The sequence below is a fragment of the Barbus barbus genome (genome assembly GCF_936440315.1).
Source record: "Barbus barbus genome assembly, chromosome: 22".
NCBI classification, from domain to species: Eukaryota; Metazoa; Chordata; class Actinopteri; order Cypriniformes; family Cyprinidae; genus Barbus; species Barbus barbus.
The window spans coordinates 22,240,822-22,254,419 of NC_136750.1; the positions used below are offsets into that span (position 1 = coordinate 22,240,822).

Genomic DNA, 13,598 nt, shown 5'->3' on the forward strand with positions numbered 1-13,598 from the left:
ACATTCTATTTGCACTATGTTATTATCCACTGCACTATGAACATTCATTATTAAATGCAAAACATTATACTAAAGATATAGCCCTAGCAGATGTGTTCTTAAAACATAAAGCTGAGTCTGGCCCATACGTCTCAGACTGGTGGTTTGAGTCCAGGACCTGTGCAACATGATCGACATGGTTCATTAAAAAAAAAAAAATTAATAACATTTAAAATGTCATCATTTTGTGTGTGATCCACTGGCTCACCTGATGTGACTGCTTTCTATAAGATTTAATTTCTGTGTCAGCATATGCCACAAAATGGATTAATGTGTAGATTCTGAAACAAAAGAACATAATCCATTAAAAATACAGCTCTTTATCAGTAATTGTGATTTGATTCTTGTGTGCATGTTTAGTTACCTGTGGTAAAGCATTCCAACAAACTGCATTAACAGCAGTACTGCGAAGCTCAGTAGAAACATCAGTGCGATTGGATCTAAGGAAAACACTTCTATTGGGTCATAAGTCCCATTGGGATATATTTTTGGGATCTTTATGGAGATTGAGTCACCAATCGCCTGAAGGAAGAAAGTTGCCACCAGCCAAAGTGCATTGCAGAAGAAAAAGGCAAATGTAACCTGTAAGGAAAAGAAAAGCAAAACAGCATGGAAACAAATCTTTACTTTTCCAGAGCAAATACTTTAGGGAAGACCACATACTTTATTTATTTTGCGTACCTTATTTCGAAGTTCTCTCAGATCATCAGCAATTTTTTCCTGTTGTTCTTTATTCTCTTTAAGAGGTTCCAGATATTTCTTCTGCAGTTCTCTCCAGAAAACAATTTCATCCTGCAACATGTGGAAAAAAATTAGGAATTAAAACATAATATTGAATAACTAATATCTAATCAGCAACTCATAAAACGCATGACATGGTCAAAAACATTTAAAGAATACAGTTGACATATCTGCAGCGACAAAAGGCTCAAGTTAGAATGACCAAAAATTACTGTGAATAAAAAAAAAAACATGTATTATGACACAAAAATACATGGCTGCTTTTGAATAATACAATAAAAAAACTAAATAATAAACAAATAATATTTAAAAAATATATATTAATTTCAAATATTTTGTTAGTTAGACTTACCAAAGGCAGTGCAGATTCAACCAAAGGAAATTCGTAAGATTTAATCTGCAAATGTTCAATCCAAGCTTTTGGATTAAACATATATTAGTTTTAATGGTAGTCAAATTCAATAAGTCTACCTAGAATATTATGATATTATTTATGGAAGTTAAACTTACTTTGATGAGGACTAAGCTGGAACTCATGATCCCTACATTGTAGAAATACAGTATTATTTTTAATTGTAGTATTAAAAACAAGCCTATATGTAAGAATAGTTACTAAATAAAATGCTACACAGATGGACTGAAGTGTCAGTGTATTGTCCTATTGTGTGGACATGTTTTTACCTTTGTGTTTCCAAGGGAATATGTGGCTTTTCAGTTTTTGTTATTTCTTCTGCTGGTAATATCTTCTCACTCAGATCTTCAGATTCTAAGCATGGACATTTGCAGCATGTGGCATTCATGAACTTCTTCTTGATGGTATCGACTGCTGTAGTTTTAGCCTGGCTGCCGGTTTCACGAGTGCCCCATGTGACATTGTTCATGTTGACTATGGAGTAAATAGCTAGGAGTAGATACCCACTGGGAATGCAGAGGAAGTATAACAATCCATAGATGACCAGTGAGAACTCCTGAGGGTGTAAAGCTGCCGTGATGATGTACAAAACCACCATGCCGATGAGGAACAGACCACTGGGGGTCAGAAAAGTCTTTTGCTTCACTAAATCACCTATGAGAGTTGACAAGAGAAGAGCAAGTATTATAGGTTAGATCGTATTGCTATCTTTTAGAAAAAAAATGTGGTCTAAAAATATTGATGGACTAAAGTATACACTACTGTACTTTCAAAAGGTTGGCAATGGTAAGATTTTCTAATGCAAGTCTAATGTACACTACCATTCATAAGTTTTAGTAAGAGTGAGTGAGTAGTGAGTGCACAGCTTGTATAACAGTGTAAATTTGCTGTCCCCTCAAAATAACTCAACACACAGCCATTAATGTCTAAACCACTGGCCACAAAAGTGAGTACACCCCTAAGTGAAAATGTCTAAATTGGGCCCAATTAGCCATTTTCTCTTCCTGGTGTCATGTGACTCGTTAGTGTTACAAGGTCTCAGGTGTGAATGGGGAGCAGGTATGTTAAATTTGGTGTTATCGCTCTAAACTCTCTCATACTGGTCACTGGAAGTTCAACATGGCACCTCATGGCAAAAAACTCTGAGGATCTGAAAAAAATAATTGTTGCTCTACATAAAGATGGCTATAAGAAGATTGCCAAGATCCTGAAACTGAGCTGCAGCACAGTGGCCAAGACCATACAACGGTTTAACAGGACAGGTTCCACTCAGAACAGGCCTCGCCATGGTCGACCAAAGAAGCTGAGTGCACGTGCTCAGCGTCATATCCAGAGGTTGTGTTTGGGAAATTGACGTATGAGTGCTGCCAGCATTGCTGCAGAGGTTGAAGGGGTGGAGGGTCAGCCTGTCAGTGCTCAGGCCAAATTGGCCAAATTGGTCTGCATGGATGTAGTCCCAGAAGGAAGCCTCTTCTAAAGATGATGCACAAGAAAGCCCACAAACAGTTTGCTGAAGACAAGCAGACTAAGGACATGGATTACTGGAACCATGACCTGTGGTCTGATGAGACCAAGATAAACTTATTTGGTTCAGATGGTGTCAAGCGTGTGTGGCGGCAACCAGGTGGGGAGTACAAAGACAAGTAATAATGCATTTTTTTTATGAAGTGTGTACAAGTATGTCTTGCCTACAGTCAAGCATGGTGGTAAGAGTGTCATGGTCTGGGGCTGCATGAGTGCTGCCGGCACTGGGGAGCTACAGTTCATTGAGGGAACCATGAATGCCAACATGTACTGTGGCATACTGAAGCAGAGCATGATCCCCTCCCTTCGGAGACTGGGCCGCAGGGCAGTATTCCAACATGATAACGACCTCAAACACACCTCCAATATGACCACTGCCTTGCTAAAGAAGCTGAGGGTAAAGGTGATGGACTGGCCAAGCATGTCTCCAGACCTTAACCCTATTGAACATCTGTGGGGCATCCTCAAACGGAAGGTGGAGGAGCACAAGATCTCTAACATCCACCAGCTCCGTGATGTGGTCATGGAGGAGTGGAAGAGGACTCCAGTGGCAACCTGTGAAGCTCTGGTGAACTCCATGCCCAAGAGGGTTAAGGCAGTGCTGGAAAATAATGGTGGCCACACAACATATTGACACTTTGGGCCCAATTTAGACATTTTCACTTAGAGGTGTACTCACTTTTGTGGCCAGCGGTTTAGACATTAATGGCTATGTGTTGTTATTTTGAGGGGACAGCAAATTTACACTGTTATACAAGCTGTGCACTCACTACTTTACATTGTAGTAAAGTGTAATTTCTTCAGTGTTGTCACATGAAACGATATAATAAAATATTTACAAAAATGTGAGGGGTGTACTCACGTCTGTGAGATACTATATACATTTAATTCTCTTATGCTCAGCAAGGCTGCATTTATTTGTTCAAAAATATATTAAAAACTGTAATATTTTGAGATATTATTACAATTTAAAAGAACTGTCTTCTTATGTCTTTTAATGATTTCAAATACAATTTACTCCAGCGATTATTTTTTGTAATAATGTCAAGTTTTTACTGTCACTTTTTATCAGTTTAATGCATCCTTGCAAAAGAAAAGTATTAATTTATTTTCATAAACTCTTACTGTGCCAACTGGAAAAGAAAATGACACTGAAAAGAAAACTGATGATCAAACTAAAAGATACTTAAAGACAAAAAAAAGTTACCTATGATTGAGAGAATTGTTCCTGCCATGAGAAATGCATAGAGTACACTCATGATTGCTGCAATTTTTATCTGTGTGTCAGATTTCAGTTTGAAGCATAGGATGAGGTAGACAGTAGGGGGCACTATGGCCAAAGCTAGGGCTATATTTTCATCCATATTCAAGATGAACACAAAACTTCCTGCAAGATAAACAAAGCACTTTAATATATATTTTGGACAAATGTAACTGTAAAAACATATCTTCCTTATGCCATACTGCTGAAACAGAATAATAAATCCAATATAAATATTTCTAAACTGCTAACTTTACCTGATATCATGAGACAGATAGTGGCAGGGCCCAAGATGGAAGCTGCCATGCTGATAATCTGGTACAAGATGTAAAGTTTTGAGATAGAGCTGTTCCTCTGAGAGGTCAGTTCTCCTGAACCCAAGAGGTCGATGGTGTTGGCCATGGTAGATGGTCCCCAGCGTCTGCGCTGGTTGTAGAACTCCTTAAAATCCTGTGGAGCGTTGGTGTAGGCATCAGATGCTGCGTTATACTCCACCCTCCAGCCCTGCTGCAGCAGCAGAGTGCACAACCAGCGGTCCTCACCTGACATTACACCAAACAGAGGGTGAATTACTTTAGTCTTAGCTGAATCGATATAATTTGTCAGTGGTTAACTTCAAGCAGACCTTGATCATACTGGACATAGTGGCTGGCTTCACTGGCTTTGGTCGTGTATCTCTTCATGACGTTGTCGTCCATGAGTGCAGCTCCTCTGAAAAGACTGAAACATCCAGGGCTGCACAGTACACAGCCAAACACGTGCTCTGCAGTCTTTTGGAGCCAGTGGCCTACCGCATATTCAAACTTCTGATACCACACCATGGGCCCTTCAAGCATAAGAAATTATCTAATTAGTCAATTCATCCCCCTTAAAATCTATACATAAGTAGTCTCTAGTGCAGGGGTCACCACACCAATTTAGTGCAACTTGCCTCAACACACCTGCCTTGAAGTTTCAAGTATACCAAGCAAGACCTTGATTAGCTGGTTCAGGTGGGTTTGATTAGGGTTGGAGCTAAACTCTGGAGGACACCCGCCCTCCAGGACCAAGTTTGTTGACCCCTGCTCTAGTGAATTTTTAGGATACTTCTTTTGTCTGCTTCTCTTCTAAGAGTGGGTATCAGATTTTACAATGAACATCTAGCAGCGAATTTATAAATGTTGTATCATAATGTTGTCAGCAGCTTTGTTTTATTCACAATAAAGCACTGTGACCACTTAACCCAAAAGTTCTGTGTGTCATTGCGCAACAATCAATTTGGAGTTATAACTATTCCATTTATTATGTACAGGTGCATCTCAATAAATTAGAATGCCGTGAAAAAGTTAATTTTTTCTTGTAAGTTATTTCAAAAAGTGAAACTTTCATATATTTTAGATTCATTGCAAGTAAAGTAAAACATTTCAAAAGTTTTTTTGTTTTAATTTTGATGATTACAGCTTACAGCTCATGAAAGTCAAAAATCAGTATCTCAAAATATTAGAATATTTACATTTGAGTTTCAATTAATGACCATCCCTACAGTATAAATTCCAGGTATCTCTTGTTCTTTGAAACCACAATAATGGGGAAGACTGCTGACTTGGCAATGATCCAGAAGACGAACATTGAACATTGTCATTACTGAATGGTGTGGCTGTTTACAGAGTGCTGTATCAAAGCATATTAAATGCAAAGTTGACTGGAAGGAAGAATTTGGGTAGGAAAAGGGACACAAGCAACAGGGATGACTGCAAACTTGAGAATACTGTCAAGCAAAGCTGATTCAAACACTTGCGAGAGCTTCACAAGGAGTGGACTGAAGCTGGAGTCAGTGCATCAAGAGTCACCACGCTCAGACGTCTTCAGGAAAAGGGCTACCAAGCCACTTCTGAACCAGAGACAACGTCAGAAGCATCTTACCTGGGCTGTGGAGAAAAAGAACTGGACTGTTGCTCAGTGGTCCAAAGTCCTCTTTTCAGATGAAAGTAAATTTTGCATTTAATTTGGAAATCAAGGTCCCAGAGTCTCGAGGAAGACTGGAGAGGCACAGAATCCATGTTGCTTGAAGTCCAGTGTGAAGTTTCCACAGTCAGTGATGATTTGGGCTGCCATGTCATCTGCTGGTGTTGGTCCACTGTGTTTTCTGAAGTCCACAGTCAACGCAGCCATCTACCAGGAAGTTTTAGAGCACTTCATGCTTCCTTCTGCTGACAAGCTTTATGGAGATGCTGATTTCATTTTCCAGCAGGACTTGGCACCTGCCCACACTGCCAAAGGTACCAAAAGCTTCAATGACCATGGTGTTACTGTGCTTGATTGGCCAGCAAACTCACCTGACCTGAACCCCATAGAGAATCTATGGGGTATTGTCAAGAGGAAGATGAGAGACACCAGACCCAACAATGCAGATGACCTGAAGGCCAATATCAAAGCAACCTGGACTTCCATACCACCTCAGCAGTGCCACAAACTGATCACCTCCATGCCACACCGAATTGAGGCAGTAATTAAAGCAATAGGAGCACCTACCAAGTATTGAGTACATATACAGTAAATGAACATACTTTCCAGAAGACCAACAATTCACTAAAGAATTTTTTTTTTTATTGGTCTTATGAAGTATTCTAATTTGTTGAGATAGTGAATTGGTGGGTTTTTGTTAAATGTGAGCCTAAATCATCACAATTAAAAGAACCAAAGACTTAAACTACTTCAATCTGTGGGCATTGAATTTATTTAATACACGAGTTTCACAATTTGAGTTGAATTACTGAAATAAATTTTCCACGACATTCTAATTTTATTGAGATGCACCTGTATTTCAGCAAAACTGACTGTTTATTTGTGTAATGAATAAACAGTGACCCCTGCTGACATTATGTTTCGTGATTCTCTTTAATTCTGAGGCCACGCCCTTCCGCTCAGCTACGCCGTAGCCAGACGTGCAGCTCTCCAAAAATGTCACAGCGAGTCAAATCTATGCGTACTGCAAGCGCTGTGATTGGTCTACTAGTACCCCTCCCTCTATATGTTTTTGAGTTTTGTGTGTGTTTTTTGCACTTTAATATATTTTAATGTTACACCTTCTTATTTAAAGAAAACAAAGCAAATAACAAGTGTCATATAATTTATTATAAAACGTAGCATTATACATCACTTTGTTGTACGCGACAAACAGTTGTTCTGCCATGGTACAAGTCCTTGTGGAGATTGAAAGAATAAGTGAAAATAGCCCGTCTTGTTGGCATTGGCAAAGGCTATTTACACTAACTCTGCCCACTAACATGTGATTGGATTAGTCAACACTAAAAAAGATGCAAATTCAGCAACGTTTTCAGTGGTGTAGATGGTAAAGCGCACGCTTTTTGATTCGATCGACCAAAGTTCGAGTCCTCCTTTTGCCAAACTTTTTTTCTCCCTTTTCAAATCTCATATTGCATCAGAAAGGCATTTATTTTAAATAAAACTGAACGAAATAATCAAAAAGTTGAAAATAAAGTATCGGGTAGGGTTAGGGTAGGTGTAGGGAGGGCTTTATTGTCCCAATGAGGTGGCATCCATTTAATAATTTGAATTAAAACTATAATTTACACTCAATATGCTATTATTGTGTACTGTTTTATAATGTACTATACAATACTGAGGTGCAGATAATTGCCACTATTTGCACTCAGTGTAAATAGCATTTATCGCTAAATAATGAGATGAGTGGTTTGCATGTGTACTGTACGTCGACCCGGACAACGACGCAGAAGTATAAATGAAAACCAACGCCCAGCTTACGGCGTATGTTCGACCCAGAAGTATAAATAGGCCTCAAGTCCGCGGTTTTCTTGACATGGTCCGCACTGCAGAACACAAGATCCAGGGGGTGTGGTTGGATCTAGATCCAACTCCTCCCACCTTACATTTACCTAAACCTACCCGTCTCCACCCCCTGATCCCTAAAACCACCCACCCCCACACATAAACCTACCCGTCTCCACCCCCTAGATGTAGATCCAACGCTGCCCCCTGGATCTTTGTTCTGCAGTGAGGGGCTACTGGTTTTCCTGTGGAGTTGGGCTACTTTAACAATCTTTCCACAGGATGTTTTTCATAAGCTGGTTTGCCAACCGCCATAAAACATCTAAAGAAGAAAAAGAAGATGATGTTTTTCATGTCCGCGGGTTGAAGTGACCCCAATAACATGATATTTAACCTCTGGAATGTGACTTTTATCAAGGGAGCCCGCCAAAAAACATGTATTTTACAAGAGCCAATCATGAATGAGAGCCAATCATGATTTTTGTCTGAGCTATGAATATATATATTTTTTTATTATAATTATTTTTAATAATTAAATAATTATTTAAAAAATATACTTTTTTATTGCAACTCCATTCTAATTATTATTATTTATTTATTTTTTGGTTTAAATAATTCTTCTCGTGAATTATTAAAAAAGAAAATGTTATTAATGAGAAAGTGAAAAATAATCCATCTTTCAAACCATTTCTTTACTCAGGAACACTTTGATATAATAATGATATATTCTAGAGCTGTTGGATGTCATTCGCCCATGTGTGTAATGTCATATCTGTATTTTTACTACTTTAATCAGTGCTTGAAGTGGGCCGGTACACACTCTCGACCGATCATGTGAATGAAGGCAAGCAGAGTCGGTCTGCTTCATTGTGTGGTGCGCGAGAGCATGTCAGGGGAGGCGCGCGGAGTAGAACAATAATTAATTATTGATTACTAATTTGAATCAGTACTTTATAGCGAAAATCATATCTTAAAATTGTTCAGATGTGGCAAGAACTTTGTAAGGATTCAAAAGTAACCCAGAAATGTTTTTTTCTTGCTTTACAGGTAAGATATTTAATTGAAATGATAAATAGTCATTCAGCTCTCTAGCATCAGCGTAAGTTCATTGTAACGTTTGACCTTATCAGACTAGCAGTCTTAACGTCCAGTGTCAATGACTTGTAATGTAAAAGTTTGTTACATCATTTAGTGATTTCTTAAGGGAAATTTGTTTTGGCCAATACATATTGACCACGTAAAAAGATACCTGCATTAAGACCAATCATGCGCTTATGTCTTTCACATTTGAGTTTAAAAATCTTGTGGCCAAAGGAATACAATTCTTATAGCAGTTGTATCTGAACCTTGGAAAGTGGTAACGCCAACCTAAGTGGTTCGCATTCTGCATAGAGCACATGCGAAGGGTCCATCAATTGGTCCATCAACAATCACTGAAGTTTGATTTAAAAACATCAATGTTTCCAGTAAATCAAAACACAATGGCACCTGCTTAGATGACATCTTTTAGTGTACTCCGTTGCCACGAACGACCACATTTATTCGAGCAAAGCCAACGTACAACCAAAACAATGTTATTCCGCAAGATGAATGCAGTTTTAATTTTAACTGCTTCAGGACCAAAAGTCACATGATGTAGCTATAATATATCCAACCTGTGCCCGTGGGATGAATCCTGCCACAGGCAGCTCCAACCTCTGGGTAGAGTTTAAGTCTGTCGATTAACAGCATGACTGCTGACGGCTGGAAATCAGTATCTCCATCCAGGGCCAAGATGTAGGTGTTCTCCCTGTCTTTCTAAGGAGCATTGAAAAAAAAACATGCTGTAGTCAAATATTCTAGCTGATATTGTATTAATCGGTAGAAAGTCTAATAATAAGCTACTAACCTTCAGTTTCTCCTTAAGGTAATCCAGTTCTTCACCTGCCTTAAGATTTTCGAAGTACTGTCTGTTAAGTCTCCAGCCAAGAATGTAATACAAGTACATTATCTGCTAACACAGATGAATAGTGAAGTTGTGGGTATAAAAAAATCTGTATCTGTGTTTTAACTGGATCTTTCATGAATCTTACCTGTGACCATCTTTTTTTGTGACGGATAAGTGTCTTGTCTTTGAGGTGAACCATCATCAAATTGCCTTTAGGGAGGGTGTATTCCAGCCGACCACCATAAGGGGTGTCTATGATCTTCTGGCATGGTAGTGCAGCCTTCTGCTTGAAAATACATGGATCCTCTTCGCTGAAAATGCTAATGTATGTGAAGTATTAGTAGATTAGTCTTGCACATAAGTTCTCAGAACACCTAAACAGATACTAAGGAGGATTCTTACATGTAAACTTCTTTAATTACATCAACAATAATTTCAGCATATTCATTTGCATGCCTTCCATTATCGACATCCGTAAAAGCATCATCAAAATAAATATGGAATTCAAACTCGACATCAAGCTGTTCCTTGGTCTTGGGCCTGTATTTATCAAGCCTGGAAGTAAAAGAATATTGCAATTAAATTCAATAAAAAATTTTAGAAGTTGAGTAAATGTTGTCTATGTTTACCTGAACATAGAGATGATTATCTTCATCATTTCATCGTAGTTCTCGTGCCACATTGTTGCACACAGAAACACTCTGATGGTTTCTTTTGCACTGAGGAGTACATTAAATATTTATGTCATTAAGTCATTTCATGTAAAAAAAAACAAAAAAAAAACAAGTTTGGTCTTTCATAGTTTAACAAACTTGAAGTTCTCAGATATTGTTTTTGGAAGAATCTGATGAGATCCTTTTGAAACGGATTTATTGCAGACTTATTTTATTTGCAGGTATTTTGGTAAATGTGAGCACAGTTTTAGATGTTGAATGCTTTTACAAAAAAATATGACTCATAGCAATAACAACAGTTAGAGCTAATAACCAACTAGTAATATTATTATTAGTGTTTAAAAGAGTGTTTAAAGATAGACTTTAAGTGAGATTTAGATGATGACAAAGAAATATAGATGGTAATAAATGGTTATTTTACATTTAGCTTTATACATTTTATATATGTAAATTATATAATATATAAAATAAAAATATAAATGTAAAACAATTGCCATTCAACATTACATATTCAATTGTTTTATTAATTCATAAAAAAATCTTTAATATCGGCTGATATATTAATGATATATGCAACCATACTTAAAATGTAAAAACACTTACGACTTTTTCTCCTTGATTCTCTTTCTGATTTCAAAACGGGTGTTTAGCAACATGGACTGTTCTAGAAACGCTCCTTCATACATGCGTCGCACAAACAGATCTTGGGTTCTTTCTATTCGATGGAGCTTCAGGTACCAGATGTAAACTGTACTGAGCATGAGTCCCAGCCACCAGCTCAGAACAGAGCAGACCAAACAGGCCAGTCCTCCTGTCTTCTTGTGTACCATAATGTCCCTGGTGTTCAGAGTTCTTATAGCATCATTCAACATCAAATGCAACCATTTGTCACTGTATTTTGGCTGAAAATTCTCAAAACAGGTAGAAGTTTGATTTGAGTCTTGGAACCTGACTGCAGTTGGAAGCAAAAACACTGCCAAAACTGTGATCGAGGCCAGGTACATGGGCAGGACGAAGCTGCGGTGCAGGGCGTGCATCTTACAAGCCACAACCACAAACCAGCGGCAAAAGGCAGAGGATGCAATCTGGATCGCCGCCAATGAAACGACGATTGTTTTGAAGACGAGATTGACCGATTTCCATTGTTGACCTGACAGAGGAACATAAGCTCCAACCACAGCCGATGTAACCAGGATTCTCATCAAACTAGAGATGATGCAAACCACGTTACGGGACTGAGCGATGTCTCTGGAAATGTCCTCTAGAAAGGATACAGCAAAGAGCGTGCTGTAGTTCTCCCACCAGTTCACAGAAACACAGATGGTCCCAACAATCGCAAGGCCAACTGATATATTTATCTTTAAGGAACTTTCGAATAACAAATAATTGATTGCAAAGAGCACATAACCTGTGACGATTAAGAAGATGGAGCATATGGGGAGCATTATAAGCCGCTTTCTCTCTTTGGCAAGGCACTCGGCGACCACCTGGAACACTGCGGACAGGATGCTCACACTGTTTAGGATCATCACATTGGTGACAATGTCAAAATGTGGCATGGCTACTATTGTTAGAACTGCAGCTCCCAGTGCTACCACGAACTCAACACACAGAACCTGGAATAAAGGTCAAATCAAAATCAGAAAGTTTTATGGCCATCATAATTAGATTCTATACTACTAGACTGAAAAAAATGGTGTAAAAACTATTTTCATTCAGCACTTGCTAGTAGATATCACAAACATTTTCAAAGATAGCAAGTAACATACTGGTGTAAAAAGCAGAAAAACAATAATCTTTAGTTACAACTTCTAAACATTTTTTTAAAATCATTAAAAACTTGTTTGCTTACCCAAAAAAGAGTGTTTTTCGAGGGCATGGTTGCACTCTTGAAAATGAACTTCCATGTGCTCTTTAGCAGAAGGAGAACACTTGGCCCAACCAGGACAAAGCCAATGCCAAGTAGGGTGGCCGGTTTTTGTTCTGAACATATAATCTCAGATTGATTGTTCCCAAATGTTATCAAAAGAAGAAATGATGTCTGTAAACACACAAAAAAAAAAGATTTACACATTTTGTGTAATATTCAATAGATAAGTTAAATGTTATCCCATCATCCATAAAATGATTAGCTAATGATTAGTAAAGCAGCTCACTTTACTGAGAAGTGCAAGCACGAAGACAAGCATGCCAACAATGGCACACGAGAGCCATTTTAAACACCGCACTCGTTTCTTTGGCATCTGCTCATCTTGAATGTACGGCACGTCTTTGCACAAATCCCAAGAGGGCCTGTTTTGGAAGAAAATAAGGGAATAGCATATTATTATAGCATATAATACACAAACATATACACACATATATGATGAATAAATGTTAGCAGAAAGTAAATAATTATTTTTCAAAAACCAATAAAATGTCAGGAAAATAGAACATTAAAAATGTACAATTAAGTAAGATGTGTGAAGATAACATACAAACGCATCAATTTTATATATATTCTTATTAAATGTTAGCAAAAATAAGTACTTTTTTTTTTAAACTAAGTACAACTAAGGAAATTATACAATTAATCTTTAAATTAGGGTATTATAAAAAAAAGTTTTTAAGTACCTGAATTCATGTCTCTGTTTCTGTTCCATATTGATGCTTGCAGAGCAGCAAAAACATTTGACTAATCATCTGTAAAACAGACAAGCGCCTTATAACCAGATGGGAGGGAGCACTACGCTATTATTCAGAATGGTTTCTATATAAGGTGATGCTAATCAGCTTTATATTTTCATTTAGTTCCACTTTATCTTTACATCATCTGCCTATCCAAGTTCAGTTTAATTTCCCATTTCCTTTGATAATGAAAAGGGTTTCCTCAAATATAAGTGACTCATACACTATGTGGTCAAACAAATGTGGGCAATCCCTTCTAATTAATGGATTACACTAATAATGGGCATAATTCCAGGGAAGAAAACTCATAATGCTGTATGCTCTATAGTGACATTCTAGGGAATTCTCTTCTTTCACCTTTAAAAAGTAGTTTTGGCCCTTTTGTGTTGTTGCGTGACAGTGCTCTAGCACACGCATAAATAAAATGGTGTATGGTGAGAAAAAAATCTGACCTACATAAAGCCCTGAACCCAACTGAGTACATGCAAAGAATATAAATGTAACTGTAGATATGTTACTAGGAAGAAGGAAATACATTTTTAAGGAGAAACCCCTTCATGATTT

The 13,598-nt window shown here is 37.8% G+C and overlaps 1 protein-coding gene across 1 annotated transcript; it reads right to left on the reverse strand.

Moving 5' to 3' along the window:
* Nucleotides 1-1,457: 1,457 nt before the first annotated feature.
* LOC306888683 (chitin synthase chs-2-like) lies at nucleotides 1,458-13,009 on the reverse strand (the record flags this gene model as incomplete). The annotated part of the gene is made up of 13 exons (XM_079447104.1): nucleotides 1,458-1,846; nucleotides 3,924-4,103; nucleotides 4,235-4,519; nucleotides 4,603-4,803; nucleotides 9,422-9,555; nucleotides 9,587-9,756; nucleotides 9,839-10,013; nucleotides 10,096-10,248; nucleotides 10,323-10,412; nucleotides 10,971-11,983; nucleotides 12,220-12,408; nucleotides 12,524-12,659; nucleotides 12,981-13,009. 13 exons carry the CDS (start codon nucleotides 13,007-13,009, stop codon nucleotides 1,458-1,460), a joined length of 3,144 nt encoding a protein of 1,047 aa, XP_079303230.1.
* Between the last annotated feature and the right edge of the window lie 589 nt (nucleotides 13,010-13,598).